Genomic DNA, 15512 nt, shown 5'->3' on the forward strand with positions numbered 1-15512 from the left:
TACAGTATACTAAAAGTAACTAATAATATGTAGTATATACTCATTAAGTATGTAGTATACAGTATGTTAGTATGGGTATTCAAAACAGTCTATGTTGGTATGCAGCTTTATTAATTCAATGATATATATAATTTTTTAAATAATTTTTTTCATCCAAGGGAACCAACAATATGATATCCTTGGTAAAAATCTAAATGTAATGCTAGAATGCCAGCTAGCTACAGTATGAACTGTGGAATTAATTAAAATCATCATATGCAACGTATGTAATTTGACATTGCCCGAAGTCGTCCAAGTGGCGAGTTCACGTACTAATTTTACGTAATACTGGAGCTCCGCTTTCCTGGCGGAGAAGATGGCGGCCCCTGGACCGGGGGAGTATTTTAGCGTCGGGAGCCATATCTCTTGTCTTACCTGCTTGGGCCAGCGTCTGCAGGGAGAAGTGGTGGCCTTCGACTACCAGTCCAAGATGTTGACTTTGAGTATCCTTTCTCCATTTTAGGATGCCATTGAATCATTGGCCTGTGTGCCTTCGGCCAGGGCCTGTCTGTAACCAACATATGTCAAATAGTTATCCGCGCAGGCGTAATTGTAGCTAGGCGAAATGCTTAGCTAGCTGTGTCCGACGTGAAATATTTTGATACAATTCATTACTTTTGTATTACATTTTGTTAATGTTGCTGGAGTTTTGCTCTGATCGCGTAGTTGTTGCTTACATGTGTTGTGAGCCAACGTAGAATTGCTGGTCCTCGACTAGGATCACTATTTGGCAGAACCCATTATGGCATCATGGCAGATTCATTAACAATATACAGTAATTGTTATTGGCTAGCGTGACAGTCTTGCTTACTAACTGACCAGCGCAGATGGTTTTGACATGCGATATACTGTCATTCTTTTTGCCACCTAACTGATTGCAGTGGTAGGTAAGTGACAATTAATTTAATTTCCTCAACGCTAACTAGCGACGTTAATTTGCTGTTAGTTAGCAGCTATCGTTAGCTTGCGTTTAGATAGCCAGCAAATTATAATTTATGGTACCATTTGACGCTGCTAAGAATATCAAGCATAAAGACAGTCTTAGTTATCAATCGGATTAACTAGCACGGCATGATTGACTTGTCAAAGTCAGTGGATGACCCAAGGGTACCTAGTTAACGTTAGTTAGCTAGTTAGCTAGATACGGTAGTATGATGAAACATGCCGGTTCTGTCACTGTACACTAAAGCTAGCTAGCTAAAAGAGAATCTTATTGGTCAACTATATGGCTCTTCAATAAACCTTGGCCCAAGTAACTAGCTGAAAAAGCAATGGATTTCTCTCGTCAATCCACACTTTTGAGGGTGGGCGTAGGACCACCATATGCATGTGCTCCAATGACTGGTTGTCAGTAGCCCTTGATCATGACTCTCAGTTCCATTACATTACACTTAAGACGTTGGATGGAAGCGTCTCCTGTAGTAGTGGGTGGGGGTTGTTAAAATCTAACGCTCGGTCTGAACATTAAGATGCATAGCTTGCAGTGCAGTTTTGTATTTCTAGCGCGCATTTTCCGTACTTGAGGCACATGTGCTTCGCTTTTCAACTAGCTAAAAGCTTGGTAGTTGGAGTGTGTGTATTCGTTTGTATGCAACGGTAAAGCAACGTACGAGTAGAAAATATTGAGCTCATGCTGTGCTGACGTGTTGCACCCTCTACAACCACTGTGGTTATTATTTGACCCTGCTGGTCATCTATGAACGTTTGAACATCTTGAATAACAATCTTGCCTTAATGCCATGTACTCTTATCTCCACCAGGCACAGCCAGATGAGGACTGGCCACCCCTCAGAGACTGGTTACTCTCTAGGTTTCTTCCTATGTTCCTGCCTTGCTAGGGTGTTTTTCCTAGCCACCGTGGTTCTACATATACATTGTTTGGGGTTTTATGCTGGGTGTCTGTATAAGCAATGTGTGACATCTGCTGATGTGAAAAGGGCTTTATAAATACATTTGATTTGGTACACAGAACACACCACTGCCTAGTGCTGCACCCCCAAAGCACTGCGCCATTGACAATGAATGACTTCCGCTGGAACAGTTTGATGCATGCGGTGGACATGAGGCGTAATGACCGTAACTTTAATATCAGAGAGAAATCATTTGAAAAATACAGGTTAAATTGATACTCACCTTGGTCGTGCCGAAGTGTAATGGAAGTGTAGTTTAGTCTGATGGAGGCTCCATATCTTTAACTGCTACAGTGTAGTTTGGTCGGATGTGGCTCCATAGCTGTATGGATCTGTAACTGCTACAGTGTAGTTTGGTCGCATGGAGGCTCCATAGCTGTATGGATCTGTAACTGCTACAGTGTAGTTTGGTCGCATGGAGGCTCCATAGCTGTATGGATCTGTAACTGCTGCAGTGTAGTTTAGTAGGATGGAGGCTCCATAGCTGTATGGATCTGTAACTGCTACAGTGTAGTTTAGTTGGATGAGGCTCCATAGCTGTATGGATCTGTAACTGCTGCAGTGTAGTTTGGTCGGATGGAGGCTCTATAGCAGTATGGATCTGCTGCAGTGTAGTTTGGTCGCATGGAGGCTCCATAGCTGTATGGATCTGTAACTGCTACAGTGTAGTTTAGTAGGATGGAGGCTCCATAGCTGTATGGATCTGCAACTGCTGCAGTGTAGTTTGGTCGGATGGAGGCTCTATAGCTGTATGGATCTGCTGCAGTGTAGTTTGGTCGCATGGAGGCTCCATAGCTGTATGGATCTGTAACTGCTACAGTGTAGTTTAGTAGGATGGAGGCTCCATAGCTGTATGGATCTGCAACTGCTGCAGTGTAGTTTGGTCGGATGGAGGCTCTATAGCTGTATGGATCTGCTGCAGTGTAGTTTGGTCGGATGGAGGCGCCATAGCTGTATGGATCTGTAACTGCAGCAGTGTAGTTTAGTCGGATGGAGGCTCCATAGCTGTATGGATCTGTAACTGCTACAGTAAGTGTGTCTTTATTTGAAGGATTCTTTATCGCTGATAAAAGACAAGGGCCATATGTTTCGAAAGCCATTTCGCAAGCAATGATTATTGATGTTTCTAAACGTTAAAGATGCACTATGCAGAAATCATTCCACCATTTCCTGGTTGCGCAAATCGTAGTAGTGCCTCCTAATTTTCGTTGGTGACAAAACAAGCAAGTATAGTGTAGAGTTGTTGTACTATCTAAACCGCTGTGAAAAATATTTTCCACAACCAAACATTTTGTATTTTCAGCCATTTGAAGCTGGTGTTCCAAACCAAAAGTAATAGACGTAAGAACAAAACTTAAGAACGTGCAGCATAGAAATGGTGCACATAGAACATATCTACCACTTCTTAGACTTGCTTTCAATGAGTGACAGATCTTTAACTTATGTTTCTATGTGAATTTGTTCTGGTTGCCAAAAAAGTTACATATTGCAACTTTAAAACACAGCTTCGGGATTGTAGTTCACAAAGTCGTGGCCGAAGCTAATGGCTGAGAACTGTAGGGAGAAGGCAGAATGCTGCCTAAAGTTTGAGCGCTAGGTTGTCACATGCATGCCGCTATTACCATTTGAACTGTATTTTTTCTTCTCTTTATACTAGTCCACTGAGACTGAAGATGTTATTTAGCACTCACAGAGCTTCTCAATTTAATTGTAGATTAAATTGTCAATGAATGGCAGTGGCAGACACTAAAGACCCCACCAGGAACAAAGCATGTAAACATGTAACCACAGTTGCAATTCTTTCTGTGTTGTGGTTAAAGCCATAACTGTAGTTGGATGTTTTGTAGATGAATAAATCACATTTTATTAGTCACATGCGCCGAATACAACAGGTGTAGATCTTACAGTGAAATGCTTACTTACAAGCCCCTAACCGACATTGCAGTTTCAAAAAATAGAGATAAAAGTAACAAGTAATTAAAGAGGAGCAGTAAAAATAACAATATATACAGGGGGGGTACCGGTACAGAGTCAATGTGCGGGGGCACTGGTTAGTTGAGGTAGTATGTAGGTAGAGTTATTAAAGTGACTATGCATAGATGACAACAGAGAGTGGTGTGGGGGGTGCAATGCGAATAGTCTGTGTAGCCATTTGACTAGATGTTCAGGAGTCTTATGGCTTGGGGGTAGAAGCTGTTTAGAAGCCTCTTAGACCTAGTCTTGGCTCTCTGGTACTGCTTGCCGTGTGGTAGCAGAGAACAGTCTATGACTAGGATGGCTGGAGTCTTTGACAATTTTTAGGGCCTTCTGACACTGCCTGGTATAGAGAGCTTGGCCCCAATGATGTACTGGGCCGTTCTGTAGTGCCTTGCGGTCGAAGGCGTAGCAGTTGCCATGCCAGTCAGGATGCTCTCGATGGTGCAGCTGTAGAACCGTTTGAGGATCTGAGGACCCATGCCAAATCTTTTCAGTCTCCCGAGGGGGAGTAAGTTCTGTTGTGCACGCTTCACGGTGTGCTTGGACCATGTTAGTTTGTTGGTGATGTGGACACCAAGGAACTTGAAGTTCTCAACCTGCTCCACTGCAGCCCGTCGATGAGAATGGGGGCATGTTCAGTCCTCTTTTTCCTGTAGTCCACAATCATCTCCTTTGTCTTGAACACATTGAGGGAGAGGTTGTTGTCCTGGCACTACACTGCCAGGTCTCTGATCTCCTCCCTGTAGCCTGTCTCGTTGTTGTCGGTGATCAGGCCTACCACTGTTGTGTCATCGGCAAATTTAATGATGGTGTTGGAGTCGTGCCTGGCCGTGCAGTCATGAGTGAACAGGGAGTACAGGAGGGGGCTGAGCACGCACCCCTGAGGGGCCCCTGTGTTGAGGATCAGCGTGGCGGATGTGTTGTTACCTACCCTTACCACCTGGGGTTGGCCCGTCAGGAAGTCCAGGATCCAGTTGCAGAGGGAGGTGTTTAGTCCCAGGGTCCTTAGCTAATTGATGAGCTTTGAGGGCATTATGGTGTTGAACGCTGAGCTGTAGTCTATGAATAGCATTCTCACGTAGTTGTTCCTTTTGTTCAGGTGGGAAAGGGCAGTGTGGAGTGCAATCGAGACTGCATCATCTGTGGATCTGTTGGGGTGGTATGCAAATTGGAGTTGGTGTAGGGTTTCTGGGATGATGGTGTTGATGTGAGCCATGACTAGCCTTTCAAAGCACTTCATGGCTACAGATGTGAGTGCTTCGGGTCAGTAGTCATGTAGGCAGGTTACCTTAGTGTTTTTGGGCACAGAGGCTATAGTGGTCTGCTTAAAACATGTTGGTATTACACACTCGGACAGGGAGAGGTTGAAAATATCAGTTTAGGCACTTGTTATTTGGTCAGCGCATGCTCGCAGTACATGTCCTGGTAATCCGTCTGGCCCTGCGGCCTTGTGAATGTTGACCTGTTTAACTTCTCTGGGATATGTGGGACGCTAACGTCCCACTTGGCCAAAAGCCAGTAAAAATGCAGAGTGCCAAATTCAAATAAATTACTATAAAATCAATCTTTCATGAAATCACACATGAAGGACACCAAATTAAAGCTACACTTGTGAATCCAGCCAACATGTCTGATTTCAAAAAGGATTTACGGCGAACGCACACAACGATTATGTTAGCTCAGTTAGGTCAGTACATAGCCACAGAAAAACACAGCCATTTTCCCAGCAAAATATAGGAGTCACAAAAAGCAGAAATAGAGATACAATTAATCACTAACCTTTGATGATCTTCATCAGATGACACTCAAAGGACATCATGTTACACAATACATGTATGTTTTGTTCGATAATGTGCATATTTATATATCCACAAATCACAGTTTACATTGGCGCCATGTTCAGAAATGCCTCCAAAATATCCGGAGAAATTGCAGAGAGCCACATCAAATAACAGAAATACTCATCATAAACTTTGATGAAAGATACATGTTTTACATAGAATTAAAGATACACTTGTTCTTAATGCAACCGCTGTGTCAGATTTCAAAAAAACTTTACGGAAAAAGCAAACCATGCAATAATCTGAGACGGCACTCAGATATAAACAACACTTCTCCGCCATTTTGGAGTCAACAGAAATACGAAATTACATCATAATTACATCATAAATATTCACTTACCTTTTGATGAGCTTCATCAGACTGCACTCCCAGGAGTGTTGTTTTGTTTAATGTCCAGTATTTATGTCCAAGTAGCTACTTCTGTTAGCACGTATAGTACACATATCCAAACGCTCGCGCAGATCCAGGCGAACATCGGACGAAAACTTCAAAAAGTTATATTACAGGTCGAATAAACTTGTCATACTAAGTAGAGAATCAATCTTTAGGATGTTGTTATCATAAATATTCAATAACGTTCCAACCAGAGAATTCCTTTGTGTCTATAGAAGTAATGGAACGCAAGTCGATATCATGAGGAATGCGCGTGACCAGGAACTCTGCCAGACCACTGACTCAAACACCTCCCATCCGGCCCCACATCACAGTAGAAGCTTCATTCAACGTTCTGCAGACTGTTGACATCTAGTGGAAGGCGTAGGAAGTGGAAACAGATCCATATCCCACTGGGATTTCAATAGGCGATGAGTTGAAAATTGACCAGCCTCAGAATTCTCACTTCCTGTTTGGATTTTTTCTCAGGTTTTTGCCTGCCATATGAGTTCTGTTATACTCACAGACATCATTCAAACAGTTTTAGAAACTTCAGAGTGTTTTATATCCAATAGTAATATCAATATGCATATATTAGCATCTGGGACAGAGTAGGAGGCAGTTCACTCTGGGCACGCTATTCATCCAAAGTGAAAATGCCTCCCCCTATCCTAGAGAAGTTAAAGGTCTTACTCACATCGGCTGCAGAGAGCGTGATCACACAGTCTTACGGTACAGCTGGTGCTCTCATGCATGTTTCTGTGTTATTTGCATAGAATTAGTTTAGCTCGTGTCACTGGGCAGCCCTCGGCTGTGCTTCCCTTTGTAGTCTGTAATGGTTTGCAGGCCCTGCCACATCCGACTAACGTGAATAGCACTCTAGCACTAAGATGCAGTGCCTTAGACCGCTGCGCAACTCGGGAGCCCATTCATGTCCCTCTACTTTCTCTCGGATGCTTCCTGTCATTCATTGCTATGCTATAACCTGGGAATGTTCTCCTGTGGCTGCAATAGGTGGCAGTATTTCCCTTGGTTGTCATTCCAGCTGACTATGACAGTACTGCTATGGCCTACCCCAAGACTTCCTCAGCCTCTAACCACAGCTGCTGGCGGGGAGCCATGCGCCTGGCAAGACTTCCTCAGTCTCTATCTAACCACAGCTGCTGGCGGAGTGCCATGTGACTTCCTCAGTCTACTACTCTATTACGTTGAGCTACAGCTGTCTGAGATTTCACATTTTTGATGTGGAGAATGGACCCTAATATTGACGATGGATGGGGAGAATAGACCCTAATATTGATGGGGAGAATAGACCCTAATATTGGTGGGGAGAATGGACACTAATATTGACGATAGATGGGGAAAATAGATCCTAATATTGATGGGGAGAATAGACCCTAATATTGGTGGGGAGAATGGACACTAATATTGACGATAGATGGGGAAAATAGATCCTAATATTGGTGGGGAGAATAGACCCTCATATTGACGGTAGATGGGGAAAATAGACCCTCATAATGATTGACTCATTCTAACCCTGTTGATGGTGGTGATATATTTGCTCAGTCAAATACCTGTAGAGGAGTAGAAGGCACTCAACCAACGTGAGATGAGGTGCAAGCAAAAAAATCATAAAGGCATTTGGAAGGAATAGGCTTTACTCTCACGTGAGAAACACGCCTGCCAAATGCTCAGTCAAATGGCTGGATTATTGTGCAGCATGACAGATATGCAGTCTGGACTGTTGGTAGAATGGGGTGTTTTTGTATAGACTTAAAGTGAATCCTCCATATTTATCCACAGGTCTTGAGATTCTTTGAATGTCACTGATGCTCTAGCCATGTGCTAGGATGCTTCTTTTCTACTGTTACTGATGCTACTATGCATTGTGTGATGCTGCTGCGGCTACTATGCATTGTGTGATGCTGCTGCGGCTACTATGCATTGTGTGATACTGCTGCTGCTGCTACTATGCATTGTGTGATACTGCTGCTGCTGCTACTATGCATTGTGTGATACTGCTACTGCTGCTACTATACATTGTGTGATACTGCTACTGCTGCTACTATACATTGTGTGATACTGCTGCTACTATGCATTGTGTGATACTGCTGCTACTATGCATTGTGTGATACTGCTACTACTATGCATTGTGTGATACTGCTGCTACTATGCATTGTGTGATACTGCTGCTGCTATGCATTGTGTGATGCTGCTGCTGCTATGCATTGTGTGATGCTGCTGCTGCTATGCATTGTGTGATACTGCTGCTGCTATGCATTGTGTGATACTGCTGCTGCTATGCATTGTGTGATACTGCTGCTGCTATGCATTGTGTGATGCTGCTGCTGCTATGCATTGTGTGATGCTGCTGCTATGCATTGTGTGATGCTGCTGCTGCTATGCATTGTGTGATACTGCTGCTGCTATGCATTGTGTGATGCTGCTGCTGCTATGCATTGTGTGATGCTGCTGCTGCTATGCATTGTGTGATGCTGCTGCTGCTATGCATTGTGTGATGCTGCTGCTGCTATGCATTGTGTGATGCTGCTGCTGCTATGCATTGTGTGATGCTGCTGCTGCTATGCATTGTGTGATGCTGCTGCTGCTATGCATTGTGTGATGCTGCTGCTGCTGCTATGCATTGTGTGATGCTGCTGCTGCTGCTATGCATTGTGTGATACTGCTGCTGCTGCTGCTATGCATTGTGTGATACTGCTGCTGCTCCTACTATGCATTGTGTGATGCTGCTGCTGCTGCTACTATGCATTGTGTGTTGCTGCTGCTGATGCTACTATGCATTGTGTGATGCTGCTGCTGATGCTACTATGCATTGTTTGACGCTGATGCTACTATGCATTTTGTGATGCTGCTGCTGCTACTACTATGCATTGTGTGATGTTGCTGCTGCTACTACTATGCATTGTGTGATGCTGCTGCTGCTGCTACTACTATGCATTGTGTGCTGCTGCTACTACTGTTATGAGAATTTCGTTATCAATGTTCATAAACTTCAATTAGTCTACTCAGTTAGCAACCCAGAGTTTCTGGTTTAAATGGTGGTGATCCACTGACATGTTAGAAAATCAATGTGTGTAAATACCCTCACATTGCCATGTAGGCAAGATGCTATCTGTCTGTGCCTGGCACTTCCGCCCCTAGCGAGAGGGTGTGCTCCACGGCAGGGGACATAGTGACTGCTAAGAGGTCTACTCTCTCCCCAGACTATGTAGACATCCTCATCTTTTTGAAAAAGAATTTGAAGTTAAGCTCAGGTCTGCTTTGCTTTCTTTACTTTTCTTTGATGTGGACACAGGCTATTGTTTTATTCACTATTGTTCAAAGGAAGAAGGTATCATGCCTCATACTGCACTTTAATTTAACAATTGAATATTTGATTTAAATATTTGATTTAAACATTGAAAAGTTTGTCTCTTTAAGTGTTCTTTCATAAATGGAAAGCAAAGTTAGATTTGTTTCCACTTTTTTTTTTTTTCTGATCCGAAAAATGATCCGATCTGTGACTCAAAACCGGGATCCGGACAGCAAGTTTTTAAAATTTGTTCCACTACTACTACACATTGTGTACAGCTACTGCTACTACTATGCATTGTGTACAGCTACTACTATGCATTGTGTACAGCTACTGCTACTACTATGCATTGTGTGGCACTGCTGCTACTACTCAGCTTGTTTACCTTGACTTGAGTTCCTCCCAGAATGTGATCCCTCCAGCAGAAAGCCAACTCTCTACGACGTCATCCTGATCAATTTAGCCTATGTTTCTGAAGTGGATATAATAAATGACCGCACTGAAACTCCTCCTCTAGCATCACTGAATGTTAGCAAGGTAAGCCCTCATCTGCTGTCATACTGTAGGTCCCCCAAATTCAGCCAGTTCCACTGCTTTTTTTCTTTCTGCCCCTCTAATCAGGGACTGATTTAGACCTGGGTCACCATGTGTGTGTGAAATGAATTATCAGTTAGAACAGAACCAGGACTAGTCCTGACCTCGGCGGGTAACATTTGAATACCCCTGCTGTAGATGCTGCTTGGCTTTTGTGCAGCCTAGGCTTTTGTACGTGATTCTTTGTTCTTATGATTAGACTATTTGTATGGAAAACAAAATCTGTTACATTTTTTGTACATCTTATGAACAGGCCAGGTCCAGTGTTAGGTTCCTTGCAATGAGATGACTTGAGTTCCATTTGTCACCTGTCTCAAATAATCACCCATCTGAGCCAGTCATTGTTAAATCTTCCTTGTCAACTTTCTCATCCCATTTTTCTGATCAAGGCTATCAATTGTGTTTTCAATTGTAAGCGAAAGTTGCGTCTTGTGCCTATTCCCTTCAAATACATTTTTGTTCAGTATATAAATGCAACCGCAACAATTTCAAAGATGGCGAGTGCGCAGATGAGCTTCCCTGAGACAGTTTGTGCAGAAACAGAAATCCTTCGGTTGTCCACAGTTTCATCAGCTGTCCGCGTGGCTGGTCTCAGATGAGACCAGAGACCAGCTTCTTCACCTGCAGGTGAAGAAGCCGGATGTGGAGGTTCTGGGCTGGCATGGTACATGTGGTTATGAGGCTGGTTGGACGTACTGCCAAACTCTCTAAAACGACATTGCAGTTTGTGCACAAAATTTGAGAGAAATACACTTTTTGTGAATATGGAACATTTCTGGGATCTTTTATTTCACCTCATGAAACATGGGACCAACACTTTGCGGTTATATTTTTGTTCCGTGTAGGTTTTGATTGCACCTCGACTCAAGTTGGTTGACTGCCTTCTTCTCCAAATCCCCTCCTAACTTTCTCCTCCCTGCCATCCTTCTCCCAGCTTGCCAATCGAGCACGGTCAGAGAAGGAAGACAAGCTGTCCCAAGCATATGCAATCAGTGCTGGGGTTTCTGTGGAGGGCCAGCATCTATTCCAGACTATTCACAAAACGTAAGTGCCTTTTTCAATTCAATAATATTAATTCCAGAGGGGCAGTGTGTCGGTCGGCAGCATTGTCTACTGGTTATAATATATCGGGCAGGGGATTCTTTATGGATCCCAGGCCGCCACTGGGCCTACTGAATATCCTTTCCAGTTATAATGGCTAGGTTTAGAGGCAGGTGATTTGAATATATCCCATGTTAGGTCAACGTTAATTAAAACTTTGAAAGTCTTGACCTGATTTTGGCTTTTAATCTTTGTTTAAATTGGTACGACGCGGTAAAGACAATCCCAGCTCCGACACCTCCGTTTTTCCACACACGGCCAACGCGGTGCGACTGCTGATCAACTGCTGTGCACACAAACTAAGTGATAGCACGTCGGGCGGCAAGATTCTCTGGGAGAATTTGATAAAGGCATTCACATATACCTTACAGTACTAAGTTGTCCCGCATCTCCCCAATGTCTGTATCCCGATCTACCTTTTCAGATAATAGGCTTAGATTATCTAATGGTACATACTCTTATAAATTGTTGTCAAGTTTTAGCTTCATAAATAAATATTCAATTGAGATTTCATGCTTTATTTCAAAATATTAGATTAAAACGCATTTTAGTGGTTTAAATAGACCTGACTCTTCAGCTCAAGGACTGTTTGACCCTTTAAATGGTTTAATGATGTGTACTATGTTCTGCAGCATCAAAGACTGTAAATGGCAGGAGAAGAACATAATGGTGATGGACGACGTTGTGATCTCGCCGCCATACCAGGCTGACAACTGCAAAGGCAAAGAGGGAAGTGCTTTAAGTCATGTACGCAAAATAGTGAGTATCGCTTACCTACTACACCTACATCTGTCTACCTACTACTACATCTGTCTACCTACTACTACAACTTTTAGGTCTGTCCACCTACCTACTGCGGTTAGGTCTGTCCACCTACAGTTGAAGTCGGAAGTTTACATACACCTTAGCCAAATACATTTAAACTCAGTTTTTCACAATTCCTGACATTTTAATCCTAGTAAAAATTCCCTGTCTTAGGTCAGTAATGATCACCACTTTTATTTTAAGAATGTGAAATGTCAGAATAGTAGTAGAGAGAATGATTTATTTCTGCTTTTTATCTTTTTCATCACATTCCCAGTGGGTCAGAAGTTTACATACACTTAATTAGTATTTGGTAGCATTGCCTTTAAATTGTGTAACTTGGGTCAAACGTTTCGGTAAGCCTTTTACAATCGTCCCACAATAAGTTGGGTGAATTTTGGCCCATTCCTCCTGACAGAGCTGGTGTAACTGAGTTGGGTTTGTAGGCCTCCTTGCTCGCACACACTTTTTCAGTTCTGCCCATACATTTTCTATGCGATTGAGGGCAGGGTTTTGTGATGGCCACTCCAATACCTTGACTGTGTTGTCCTTAAGCCATTTTGCCACAACTTTGTAAGTATGTTTGGGGTCATTGTCCATTTGGTAGACCTATTTGCGACCAAGCTTAAACTTCCTGACTGATGTCTTGATGTTGCTTCAATATATCCACATCATTTCCCTCTCTCATGATGCCATCTATTTTGTGAAGTGCACCAGTCCCCCCTGCAGCAAAGCACCCCCACAACATGATGCTGCCACTCCCGTGCTTCACGGTTGGAATGGTGTTCTTCGGCTTGCAAGCCTCCCCCTTTTTCCTCCAAACATAATGATGGTCATTATGGCCAAACAGTTCTATTTTTGTTTCGTCAGACCAGAGGACATTTCTCCAAAAAGTACGATCTTTGTCCCCATGTGCAGTTGCAAACCGTAGTCTGGATTTCTTATGGCGGGTTTGGAGCAGTGGCTTCTAACTTGTTGAGCGCCTTTCAGGTTATGTCAATATAGGACTCGTTTTACTGTGGATATACATACTTTTGTACCCGTTTCCACCAGAATCTTCACAAGGTCCTTTGCTGCTGTTCTGGGATTGATTTGCTCTTTTTGTACCAAAGGGCGTTCATCTCTAGGAGACAGGACGCGTCTCCTTCCTGGGCGGTATGACGGTTGCGTGTTCCCGTGGTGTTTATACTTGCGTACTATTGTTTGTACAGTTTGAAGGTGGCACCTTCAGGCATTTGGAAATTTCTCCCGAGGATGAACCAGACTCGTGGAGGTCTTGGCTGAGTTCTTTTGATTTTCCCATGATGTCAAGCAAAGAGGCACTGAGTTTGAAAGTAGGCCTTGAAATACATCCACAGGTACACCTCCAATTGGCTCAAATGATGTCAATTAGCCTATCAGAATGACATCATTTTCTGGATTTTCCCAAGCTGTTTAAAGGCACAGTCAACTTAGTGTATGTAAACTTCTGACCCACTGGAATTGTGACACAATGAATTATAAGTGAAATAATCTGTCTGTAAACGATTGTTGGAAAAATGACTTGTGTCATGCATAAAGTAGATGTCTTAACCGACTTGCCAAAACTATAGTTTGTTAACAAGGAATTTGTGGAGTGGTTGAAAAACGAGTTTTAATGACTCCAACCTAAGCGTATGTAAACTTCCGACTTCAACTGTACCTACTGCAGTTAGGTCTGTCCACCTACCTACTGCGCTTAGGCCTGTCCACCTTACTACTACTACTACTACTACTGTTAGGTATGTCAGCCTAACTTCTTCTACTGTTAGGTGTGTCAACCTTACTACTACTTTTAGGTCTGTCAACCCTACTACTACTACTACTGTTAGGTCTGTCAACCTAATTACTACTATGGTTATATGTCAACCTACCTAACTACTACTACTACTATTGTTATAGCTGTCAACCAACCTACCAATTGTTATAGCTGTCAATGCATTGCCTTTGCTGTGTAACAATTATACAATTAACATGTCGTTTGCACTTTTTCTTTTGTTACGGTAACAAATAGTAATGATCATACATCTCAAGTTGTCTTCCCTTGTCCTTCCTCTGCAGGTTGAGAAACATTTTAGAGACTTGGAAAGTCAGAAGCAACGTTCACAAGCACAGCAAACACAGAAGGACTCCACTTTATCATCTTGAGTCAGCGCAGGGCAGTGTGGGTCGGGCCAGCCAGGGAATGCAACACTGCAGCGGGCTGGTGGACGGCACGGCGGGCAGTCTGTCTCGACTGCCGGACGAGGTTGGCATTCCTAGCCCTCCTTGTCAGAGACCAGGAAGATCCAGCGCTGAAGAGCACTGGGTCCAGAAGATCTAAAAACATTAACGAAAAAGACACACAAAAAAAAGAGGAAAGAGTTAATCTTAAATTAGACTTTATAAAGATAATTTAAAACATCAACCATGACGCAACCATATAGTTAAAGGAAACTAACTTCATCTCACTCATCCCTCCCATCAATCCATCATCTTCCTCTTGTCCCCAATGGCTTTTCTCCTTTCTTTTCCATAAATTTCATTTATTCAAAAAGAGAAAAATAGAGCAGTCAAAGGCTTGTTAGCTTTATTTCTGTCAGTTTCCTTTTTTTGCTATATCCATGTTATACAAGTGTCTGTTTTTCTGTCTTTTAAACAAAACGTGACTTGAAATGCCACACTTTAAAAAGACATTTTCTAAAATAAAAGTAACATTCTGACTGTAATACAGTAATTTCAATAGCTTTTTGCGAGGCAAAGAACACAAACCTTTGAAAGAGTCAGATGGCAAATTATTGATTTCCTGTTAGGTATTTTCATTGTACAATGAATTGTGGTATATGGAACATTGTCTCTGCAAAAGAATGGTCAGTCAATAGTGCAGTAGGCCTAGCCTCATTAAACTGCTGACCACTGCATTCATGATTCTGTTCACATGAAGTGAAACCGAATGTGAGCTCTCGTGAGATAGGTCTGGTTTTACAAGGCTCCAGTAGGCTACCATTTAATCATGACTACTCAATGTGCGTGGTCAAACCTGGCATGCCACCCTTTATACACCTGACCATGTACATGCCGTCCAGTTAACTAAAACATTATACTGCTGTTGGTGCCATTTAAAGTAAACATGTTTCATGTAAGTTGTTGAACAACTTGTTTCATGTAAGTTAAGTTGTTCAAAAGAATTTGACTACACAGCAATTGTTAGTTTCTCATTAGAAAAAGATTTGATTACAGAGAACTGACCTCACAGAATCCATCCCTTCATTACCTGGACATTCAATTAAAATGGGAAACGGATTCTTATTTCTCCAATGCTGGCCCCTGCTGTGCTTGCTGCTTCAAATAACTCAGGACGGAGGATACTGAACAAGATTGGTGAAGGGAGGCTAAGTTGTTATACCAATGGACTGTAAATTACAGGTCATTTCAGTGTCAGTGATGGTACCTGTCGAAGTAGGAAGTGAGAATCTGCAGGTAATGTCATTACATTCCACTGGGTACCTGCTTGTCTGATCACGGAGAAGACTAATTCATGGACTGCCGGAGACATGATTGGA

At 42.7% G+C, this 15512-nt stretch overlaps 1 protein-coding gene across 1 annotated transcript; it reads left to right on the forward strand.

Moving 5' to 3' along the window:
• The first annotated feature begins 316 nt into the window (after nucleotides 1-316).
• Nucleotides 317-14678, forward strand: LOC129863604 (protein LSM12 homolog A-like). Its single transcript, XM_055935705.1, has 5 exons — nucleotides 317-482; nucleotides 9860-9990; nucleotides 10982-11091; nucleotides 11781-11907; nucleotides 14032-14678. Exons 1-5 carry the CDS (start codon nucleotides 356-358, stop codon nucleotides 14116-14118), a joined length of 582 nt encoding a protein of 193 aa, XP_055791680.1. The 5' UTR covers nucleotides 317-355; the 3' UTR covers nucleotides 14119-14678.
• Nucleotides 14679-15512: the final 834 nt, after the last annotated feature.

The sequence above is a fragment of the Salvelinus fontinalis genome, chromosome 1 (assembly GCF_029448725.1).
Source record: "Salvelinus fontinalis isolate EN_2023a chromosome 1, ASM2944872v1, whole genome shotgun sequence".
In the NCBI taxonomy this organism is placed as follows: domain Eukaryota; kingdom Metazoa; phylum Chordata; class Actinopteri; order Salmoniformes; family Salmonidae; genus Salvelinus; species Salvelinus fontinalis.

Coding starts and splice junctions, on each gene's coding strand:
- LOC129863604 (XM_055935705.1), top strand. CDS start 356: ATGGCGGCCCCTGGACCGGGGGAGTATTTTAGCGTCGGGAGCCATATC. Junction 483..9,859: donor GTCCAAGATGTTGACTTTGA/GTATCCTTTCTC, acceptor AGTTCCTCCCAG/AATGTGATCCCTCCAGCAGA. Junction 11,908..14,031: donor TAAGTCATGTACGCAAAATA/GTGAGTATCGCT, acceptor CTTCCTCTGCAG/GTTGAGAAACATTTTAGAGA.